Raw genomic sequence first — 9,822 nt, 5'->3', positions numbered from 1 at the left:
CCCCCGCAGAGCCGCGGGCTCAGGGCAGTGCTGGGAGAGCGGAGCCCCCCGCCCCACCGGGCAGCGTCTCCGGGCGCGTTTAGCCAGCAATAAGGTGCGAAGGGAAAATTGTCTGTCACTTTAATCCGCGCCCGAAGGGCTGGGAAATAAAAAGGGAGAGAGAGAAGCGCGGGGGGGGGGAAGGAATAGCCTCAAAGAGGCGAAAATCCACGCAACCGCTGGGGGAATGCCGGGGCGCAGCTCTGCTCCCGTTTGCCCTGCCGGCTCGCCCCGAGTCAGCGACAAACGCCCTGCCAGGGCAGGCGGCCGTGCAGAAAGGCGATAGAAGGGTCCCACACCGCCAGGGGCACAGCACCCCAGCGCCGCTCCGCTCGCTCCGTGCCGCTCCTTCCTTTCCCTTGGGAAGTCGCAGCCCGGGGCAGCCCCAAGGGACCCAAGTCCGGGTTTTAGGTTTAAACTCCGGCGCACGGGGTGGAGGGGGGGCCGGAGGACGACGACGACGACTTTGCTGCGTGCGCTGTTCTTCTTCTTTCCGTATGTGTGCGTGTGGATGGGCACAAGCGCGCAGAGAAAAGAAATTTTAGAGTAACAACTAAAGGCTTTCTTGTGCAGTTATTTTAAGGGCTTTGTTCAGTGCCTGAAGGGGGATGCGCCCATTTGTTCGGGAGGGGATTCATCACATGCCCCTTTCATGTGAACCAGAGGTTAACAACCTAATGAGCACTTGGTGAAGAGATGAAGCGTGTAAAGAGCCCGATTTTCCCAAATCCCGGGCTGCCGTCTCGGGGCTCTGCCACTCCAACCTCCGCCGGGCGGGTCGGCCCCGCAGCCCCCGGCCCCAGCGCTCGGGCGGGCGGCAGCAGCCAGCGGCCCCCGCGCAGTGCCCCGCCGGGAGCCGGGGGCCGGGCCCCGCCGCTACATATGTTGGGTCAGGTCTGCCCATTGTGAGCGCGTAAAAAGGTGTAAAAACTCAATCGGCTGTAGCTTTTTTAAAGGGAGGGCTTACCCTGGATTTGTTGCATAATGGATTGTTTAAAAAAAAAAAAAAAAAGAAGTAGAGGGTTGAATTAAAACTGTTCCCTAGTCACTTTTAATTAGACCACTCTGTTTAATTAGCAAAGTTGAAACATGCAATTAAAATTAGCTCAGTTTAGCGCATATTAAAGGAAACGGGGGACACGGCTCCGGCTCACGTTAAAGCGGAGTGGAAGGCGAAATGGCGAAGTTCGCGTGGAAGCGGCGGTGCTCGGACCGCCAGCCGCGGGCCGCTCCCGGCCCCGTAACGCCGTGCCCTCGGCACCGGCACCCCGTGCCCGATCAGTGCCGTCGGGCGGCGGAAACGGCTCTCTCCGGACTGCGAGCGTAGGACGGGGTGTTCGTAAGGCTCGAAAGCCCCGCGTTGGCGTCGGCGGCCCGAGCAGGGCGAAGCGGAGCCCCGATTTACCGCTCATTCCCTTCCACAAATCTCCCTCCCTTGTCTCTTTTTCCTCCCCCACTGGGAGCGGGGAAATGGAGTTAATAATGTTTCAGATAGAGGAGAAGTCCGGGCCGACGGGACCCCCCTCCAGCGCGCCCCGCCCGGGACTGGGACTCGCCGGGGCCGGGAGGAATGTGCGTCCTTCCTGCTGGGGGAGGGTAATTTCCATTCTTGTAATATTGGTTTGGGGATAATTACTTTTAATGTCAAAAAGATTTAGTTTAATATCATCTCTATTAGGCTGCTGGGCGGATAATTAAAAGTGAAGATGATAGCAGCAGGGAAACAGATGGCATTTGCTTACTTTGATTCAGTAGGTAAATAATGAAAAAGTCAATGGCAAACCCCCTAGAACAATTGAAACCTTCGAGAGCACCAACATTAGCGGGTACTTACAAACTGTCTTCCGCTAAGAACGAGATGAAAATACACGAATCGAGAACTATATTTCTCTGGGCTGCTTCCGGCCGTGCGTGTCTGCCTTCCCGGCCCGGCAGCCAATGGACGCGCTCTTTTTAATTAAGATTTTACGGCTGTAATTGGGGGAAGAAGCGGCGGCACCGCTGCGTGCGGCCCTCTCCAAGTTTTGCACGGAGCTGCGGTGCGCGGGGAGGGCTGGTGGGGAAACCGAGTGGGAGCAAGGAGAGAAATAAATAGCAGGGAAACAAAAAATATATACCAAAATACCGAATGCGGAAAGGGGGGGAAAAAAAAGGAAAGGAAAGGAAAGGAAAGAAAAGAAAGAAAAAGATCACGTTGAGTTGTATCGAGCTGTAAGGCTGCGGAGCGCTTTTCTGAAGGCTGCCGGAGCCCGGCACAGCGGATCACGAAGGGCACACGCGGCTCCGCAGCCGCTGCCGTGACCTCTCGTCCTCCGGCCGCCCTGGGAAGGGGCCGCGGCCGAACCCCGGGGCTTCGGGGCCGCGGTTCGCTGGGCGCGGGGGCAGGGGTCCCCTCCTCGTCCCCTCGCTGCGGGGCCCCGAAGCGAGCAGCTCCCCGGGACGGGCCCCAGGGGGTGCCCCGACATCTCCCGTGCGTCGTCAGGGGACGCGGGGCGGTGGCCCCTTCCGCACGCGCACACGACGCTGCGGGCCGGGACGCAGCTGAGGGGCACGGCCGCCCCACATCGCGGCTTTGCGTCCGGGCTGACCCGCATCCAACGCGGGTTTTGTGCGAATAAAACCAAATGTGCGCGCCGCTCGTCTTGCCGCTCGGGTTTGGGAGCTGTGAGAGCTCCCGAAGCATTGGAAAAAACGGGAAGGAAGGAATGGTTACTGTCGAAATACCGCTGAAAAGTGACAGTCAGGGTCCGGGCTCATGTTTGCTCGGGACGCTTTGTACGCGAACACCAAGCATCACTGGAACCCGTTTGAAAGCTTTGCCTTCGGCGGCCGGGGCCGGGAGGAGGAGGGAGCGGGGTTCGGCTGGGGCCGCGCTGGGGCAGGGAGCGGGCCGGGCCGGTAAGGGGCAGCCCCGCCACCGGGAGCCTTCCCAGGGCTGCGGAGGGAGCAGGGAGTGGGAACCCGTTAAAATCTCGTGGTGGAGCCGGGGCAGCTCTCACAGACTCTTCGGCGTTGCTGAGACCCGGGGCCGCGGTCTATATTCTTGCGATAAATATATATATGTATATTCTAAATAACAGTTGAATATCTCAGTGTTGCATTAGTACTGAGAGCGACATTTGAAAAAAAAACCGCGCCCGGGGAAGCGTTGGGGATGGGAGCGTCCGCAGGGCTGCCCCGGGACAGAAGCGAGGAGGGGGCAGCGGCGTCCGAGCGCAGAGCGCTGCGTTCCGAGGTGCCGGCCCCACGCGGCCCCGCAGCGCTGCATCAGCACCCGGAGCTGGGCGCGCCGCTCGGAGTGGAGGTGCCGCTCGGAACGCGGTCGCGGTGCCCAAAGTCTCCAGCGCCGTTCGCGATCTTAGCAAAGAGTGAGGCTCCGAGCAGAAATCGCGGCGTCTCCCTAGCTGCAGAGCAGCTCCAGGACTTTGTTTTATTTCGTGTTTTTTTTTTTTCGCCCCGTGGCTATTTCCAAAATAGATCGCTTATAACCGCCGCGAACGGACAGAATGCCTCAGCCCTTTCGTTTATATCGAAGCTGAAAGAGAAGGGCGGTGGGAAGAGAGCGGAGCCCGCGGCCGGTGCCGCCGACCGCTGCGGCAGAGCGGGGGGAACGGGATCTGCGACAAAACAACAGCAAAACCAGAGCAGAGCGCTGGGACGAAGAGAGGACCTCTTCCCTTTTCTCTCCCCGTGCTGAGCCGACGCAAATCAATATTTTAAATGTTTCTCAAGTGCCCGAACGAGTTCTACGAAATCCCAGTGAAATCGGCTGAGAGGAGAAATTTTCCCTGGAGAGTAAAATTAGCGGTTGCAAATAAAATTAAATCGGATATTTTCACGGCCGTGTTAAATAAAGGTGTTATAACACCTACATCACGAGTGCGGGCGGCAGCTGCGCACACGGAAAGTCAGTGGGAAAGTGCTCATTTCATAAAGAGAAGGAAAGAAAAATAAAGGAAAGAGAAGGATGAAAGTGTAATAAAAAATAGCAAAAGTTTGAGGGATCTGCTGCCTTGCAGATGTACTTCTCGTAAGCACGGGGCTGTGACAAAAGGGAAGGGGCAGCGGAGCAGCACCCACCGCTGCTTTCCATGCGGCGGGGCGCGGCCCTCCGCAGCTCTTCGCGGAAAGTGCGCGGCCGCGGGCCGGGGGCGGCGGGGTAGGGTGGAAGGGAAAGCAAGGGAAAAGAGAGCGAAGAGAAGCGGGGCACGGTAAGGCGAGCAGAGCAAAGCAAGCGAGGCGAGGCCGGGCGCTTCGCTCGTGCCCGCTCCGTGCGGCTCAGAGCGGCTCCCAGCCGGGTCCCATTCTAGGGAAGGAGCCGCGGGGGCTGGGAACGAGGGGCTCTAAATGCGCCGCGGAGCCCGGAGGTGTCCCGTGGGAAACGGAGGTGCGAGCCCTCGGGCAGGCGGGCGCCGACATTCCCCGCCGAACCTCCCGAGCTGTTACCTCCTCCCCGCGCGGGCTGGAGAGCGGCGAGGGTGACGTCAAAGCGGGGTGGTTAATGGTGGTTAACGGTAAAGGCAGAGCGTCGGGGTGAGCGCACCGCTCCCGGGCCGAGCTCGGCACCGGGCCCCGCGGAACGGCGGGGGGACGGCGGGGCCGTGCGGGCTGCGGCACTGGGGGGCACCGCGGGGCTGCGGCATCCACCTGCGGGGGGGGGAGGGGGGCGGAGTGAAGGAGAGAGAGAAACAGAACGAAAGAACGAAAGGAAGAGAGAGAAGGGGAGAAACAGAGAAAGAGCGAAAGGGAGAAACGAGAGAAAGTGAGAAAGAAAGAAAGGCATCGCTAGGTACCCTAGGGACCGAGAGAGCTGTCGTTAGATTCCGTTATAAAACAGAATCTCCAAGTGGAAGGCAGACCTCGGACTGACTTGTCACTGTATTTCCCCCCACCCTTATGACAAGTGACACTCTGGAAAAAATGAAAAGAACCCAAGTAGTAGGCAAGACGACTACGATTTCAACTGGATTAAAGGAAAAGAAATCAAACTCAGGTAGCGAGCGATCGAGCGCACTTTTACACGCACACCCACGCCCGCTCCGCGCTCCCCCCGGACCCTCCCGACTCTCCGCGGGCGCGGCGCGCTCTGGCAGCCGCCGGGCGGACGCGGCGGGCCCGTCGGGCGGCCAATCAGAGCGGCGCCTCCCGCCCCTGGCCAATAGCAGGCGCCACATTGTTGTCAAATGTTGCCTAATGGCAACGCGGGGAGCAACAATAGCGCGAGTGGCGGCGGGCGGCGAACGCGCTCTCCCGCTCTCCCGGCAGATCCGGCCGCCAGGGCCGCACGCGCCGAGCGGCGCGTCCCGAGCGGGGCCGAACCGAGCGGAGCCGTCCCGTCCCGACCCGACGCGGGGCGCGGGTCCCGGCTCCGCCATCCGCTGCCTGAGCCGGGCCGGGGCTGCGGTCCGAGCCTGGCATGGTGCGGCAGCTCGGGGGGCATTTTTTATTTTTTACTATTTTTTTTTTTCTGCTGGATTTTAGTCGGTGAGATCGCGTCGTTGGAGGTGTCGCAGTGCCGTGAGGGTGTCCGCAGCTAAAGCGGGGAGCGGGGAGCCGGGAGCCGGGCGGGACCGCGGCGGGATGCGCTCGGGGCCGCCCCGCCGGGTGCGCGCGGGGCAGCGCTGAGCGTCCGGGGTCGGGGCGCCGAGGCCGTATCGGGCGGGCGTGCGGCGGGAGCCGCACCCGGGAGGTGCCGGAATGGAGCTGCGCTCGGAGCTGCCCAGCGTCCCCGCCGCGCCCCCGCCGGTGCCCCCCAGTTCAGTGGCGGCGGCGGCCGCGGCGGCGGCGGCGACCCTGCCGGTGAGCGTGGCCGGGAGCCTGCTGCGTGCCCCGCCGCTGCTGCTGCGGGCGGCCGAGAAGTACCCGCGGACGCCGAAGTGCGCGCGGTGCCGCAACCACGGGGTGGTGTCGGCGCTGAAGGGCCACAAGCGGTACTGCCGCTGGAAGGACTGCATGTGCGCCAAGTGCACGCTGATCGCCGAGCGGCAGCGCGTCATGGCCGCCCAGGTGGCGCTGCGCCGGCAGCAGGCGCAGGAGGAGAACGAGGCCCGCGAGCTGCAGCTGCTCTACGGCACCGCCGAGGGCTTGGCCCTGGCGGCCGCCAACGGCATCATCCCGCCCCGGCCCGCCTACGAGGTCTTCGGCTCCGTCTGCGCCGGGGCCGGCGGCGAGGGAGGCGCCGGCGCCTCAGGTGAGGCCGCGCCGCGTGGGAACGGGGCCGCGGGACGGGGGCCGCGGGCCGCGGGCCGGGCCCCGTCCCCCGTCCGACCGCGCTGACGCGCTCTTTCCCTCCCTTCTCCCCCCGCGCCCCGCAGAGCCCAAGGTGCAGAAGTTCGAGCTGTTCCCCAAGACGCTGCTGCCCGGCCGCGCCGCCACCCCGCAGCAGGCGAGCGGGAAGCCGCTGTCCCCCGACGGCGAGGCCGCGCCCGGCACTTCCTCCCCGGACGGCCGCCACGGCTCGGGCTCGGAGAACGGCGACGGAGAGTCCTTCCTCAGCTCGCCCGTCTCCAAAGGGCCGAAGGAGGGCGAGGAGAGCCCGGGCTCCATCAGCCCGCTGGGCTCGGACTCGGGCTCGGAGGCGGACAAGGACGAGCGGGACCCGTCGCCCTCGGCCGGCGGTCGGCAGCGGACTCCCATCGACATCCTGACCCGCGTCTTCCCGGCGCACCGGCGCGGCGTGCTGGAGCTGGTGCTGCAGGGCTGCGGCGGGGACGTGGTGCAGGCCATCGAGCAGATCCTCAACAACCGCGGCCCGGAGAAGGGCCCCGAGGAGAGCTGGGCTCGGGACGGCGCCCTGCAGGGCCTCCCCCCGGCTCCCGCCGCCCACCACCGCCCGCTGATCGCCGGCGCCATGGCCCCCGCCATCGGCGCGCTGGGCAGCCGCTCCGCCTTCTCCCCGCTGCAGCCCAACGCCACGCACTTCGGGGCCGAAGCCGGCGCCTACCCGCTGGGCGCGCCGCTGGGACTCAACCCGCTGCGCCTCGCCTACTCGGCACACGGCCGCGGCCTCGCGTTCATGGCCCCGTACTCCACCGCCGGCCTCGTGCCCGCGCTCGGCTTCCGCCCGCCCGTGGACTACGCCTTCAGCGACCTCATGCGGGAGCGCTCCGCCGTGCACAAGGAGCAGGTGTACTCCGGGGGGCTCTACGGGCCCATGGTCAACAACAACCCCGAGAAGCAATAGTGCGGCGCGAGGCGTGCGCGGGAGCGGCGGGGTGCGGGTCCCTCTGCGTGCTTATGGCCATAGGCACGGATATCTGCGGGGCGGCGTGGGGTGCGCGCGCTGCCCCCGCGCATACGTATATATATGTATACTAGCAAGTGTATAATGTTATAAAATGGAAATCTAAGTTATTAATGTAACTCGTAGGTGAACTCGGTATTAACGTTAAGCTAAGGGTTAGGCGGCGCATCGTAACGCTTCCCGGCGTAGAGGCGAAATGTATCTCCGGACCGAAACAGGCCGTCACACCACCCTCCCTCCTGCCCCGGAGCTGTACACACACACACACGCAGCGCGGAGCGGTGGTGGCTGTCTGCAGGGGCCGGTGGGTGATAGCCTCCTCCATGTGTGATCCCAAGGACATTGCTTTCTTGTTCCGCTGTAGCAGTTCTTGCTGTTCTAACAGGTAACTCTGTGTTTCCATTTCATAGAAATAAATGTTATTTTCTATTAAAAAACAAAGGTATAAGTGGAAGTGGTGCTTTGTCAGACGGTGAGGGTGTGTGTTGGGGAATGCATGTGGCGAGCGCAGTATTTAAAGGAGTTTATGGCATTTATACAAACGCGCTTAATTACGTTTCATCATCGCTGAAGCAGAAAGCTGTCGGAAAATGTACAAATAAAAGCTCTGCGTGCAGACGGGAGTGATTTCCTATCACCTGGCATTGTTAAAGGTGTTTGTTTCCAGTTCTGCTCTTATTCACACCAGGAAAAATAAAACCAGTGGTGCGTGTTTAGCCGGGACATTTCCCTAAATACCTAAAATATCTTGCCGATTTTTTGTTTTTATTTTTTTGTCATTTTCAGACAATCTGACATTGCCGAAGCGCCGTTACAACAGACGTGCGGGTGTGCAGCACTCCTCCGCCACTGGGTTGTGCGTCATTTATTGTTATTTATTATTATTGTTATTATTTTTTTTTTTACAGTAGCGTGCATGTGCTTCCCAGGAGCAGCCCCCACAGAAGGGAGTGCTGGGCCCAGGAGAACGATCGCTCCCGCAGAATGAGTTCGGCGCCGGCGGAATTCAGACCGTCAGAGCTCCTCAAGTCGGTCGGTATGGAAGCCCCTTCCCGGCCGCGCTGTTTGTGCTCTCCCTTCACAAAGAGCTCTGCAAATACCGCTGCACGATGACATGGAGGAGCATGGGGGGCGGCCCCGCTTATTGTGGGGAGCCCCAGGGTGAGCGGGGGCGGCATTGAGAAGGAACCCGCCCGCCCCCGCTCGCTGGATGCGGTGTTGGGGTCCCTTCGGGCAGCCAATAGTGCGGATCGCTCCTCGGTAAACACTGCTGACCCCGGTCCGTCTCGGAGCGGCCAAATCAATATCGAGAGGGAAACTTTGTGGAGTGTCGTGTTCCAAGGGCGGGGGAAACTTAATATCACTACAATAAAACGGTTTAATAAAGAAGGGCTTTAATAGTGAGCTAATTTGATTGAGTTTCCTAATTCCACTTTAATTGGAAAAGGAGTTGTCTGTTTGGCTGTAAAGCACCGGGGTTATGTTAGACTAGAAAAAAAGAAAGAAAAAAAAAAGATGGACTTTGAGCATCTGAATAAACTTTTTTTTTTTTTTTTTTTTTTTTGGTGTAGGTCGGCTGACTTAGTGCAGGATGGGTTTCCCTGCCCAGCACCATGAATGGGCCACAAAGAGCCACATTCGAGCCCTGCTGGGAAGGGCTCGGCGGCTGTTGGTTTATCCCGGCTCTCTCTTAGTTAGAAAGGGCTGTGGCGGTGGCCGAACGGGGCGAGTTACCAGAACTGCCATGCCTTGGGTTCATGGAGCCGACAGCTGGGGATCACGATGATTAATTCTCATATGGGGGGGAGCAGGAGGAGGGGGTGAGTCCCCATGGATGTCATTCCCGTGGGCGCCACAAAAATCTCAAAACCTCCCTTGAGTTTGGAGACTGGCCTACGGAAGCCTCTGGCACCCATCAAATATTCAGTGCACTTTCAGAGTGAAATAAAATGCTGTCACTTGAATAAAAATCAGCGGCATTGCGTATCAATTATTTGTGAGCCCGCGGCTGCTCGCAAACTTCGCTGTTAATTAAATCTTAATCCATCGGTCTCAGGGACGGAGGCGGCTGTACATACAGCGGGACACGTTCCGCAGTTACATGAACTGCTGCGGTGTTTAATATGAATCAGCCCTAATCCACGGCATAATAAAGATCAAATTAGACTAACCATTTAGTAGCGAAATGACATTCCTTCACCTAAAATGAACCTCTCGGTGCCTGCTCGCGGGAGGCTGCCTCCAGCTGGGGCCGCGGGGGGCTCTGAGCCCGGGGGGCCGTTCCTCTCCCACCCTGCTCCAGAGCCGCGCCCCGGCACGGGGGTAAAGGGGCCGGGGAGGAGGTCGCTTCTCTCCGGCTCCGTCTCCGCGTTTTGCTCCGCGCTCGGTCCGGGGCCCTGCGCAGCCCCCAGCTGGGGCGGAAGCGGCTCTCCCCATCCCTTCACCCCGCTGCCTCCCCGAGACGCGTCCCCTTCGTTTCCCCCAGCGTTGCGTCCCTGTCCCGGGCTGGTCCCGAGGTGGGAGCACGTAGCTCGGGCCTG

At 61.0% G+C, this 9,822-nt stretch overlaps 1 protein-coding gene across 4 annotated transcripts; it reads left to right on the top strand.

Moving 5' to 3' along the window:
- Positions 5,356-9,246, top strand: DMRTA2 (DMRT like family A2). Of its 4 annotated transcripts, none has more exons than XR_002441024.1 (4): positions 5,356-6,229; positions 6,354-7,667; positions 8,191-8,314; positions 8,854-9,246. XR_002441024.1 is itself a non-coding variant. In XM_021404168.1 (2 exons), exons 1-2 carry the CDS (start codon positions 5,737-5,739, stop codon positions 7,220-7,222), a joined length of 1,362 nt encoding a protein of 453 aa, XP_021259843.1. In that variant the 5' UTR covers positions 5,356-5,736; the 3' UTR covers positions 7,223-8,172. The 4 variants fall into 4 exon arrangements, 1 of the variants encoding a protein (XP_021259843.1); XR_002441023.1 differs by having other exon boundaries at positions 8,191-8,318; XR_002441022.1 differs by lacking the exon at positions 8,854-9,246 and having other exon boundaries at positions 8,191-8,776.

The sequence above is a fragment of the Numida meleagris genome, chromosome 7, assembly GCF_002078875.1.
Source record: "Numida meleagris isolate 19003 breed g44 Domestic line chromosome 7, NumMel1.0, whole genome shotgun sequence".
NCBI lineage: Eukaryota > Metazoa > Chordata > Aves > Galliformes > Numididae > Numida > Numida meleagris.
This window is presented reverse-complemented; position numbering and strand designations above follow the sequence as displayed.

Coding starts and splice junctions, on each gene's coding strand:
- DMRTA2 (XM_021404168.1), top strand. CDS start 5,737: ATGGAGCTGCGCTCGGAGCTGCCCAGCGTCCCCGCCGCGCCCCCGCCG. Junction 6,230..6,353: donor GGGAGGCGCCGGCGCCTCAG/GTGAGGCCGCGC, acceptor CGCGCCCCGCAG/AGCCCAAGGTGCAGAAGTTC.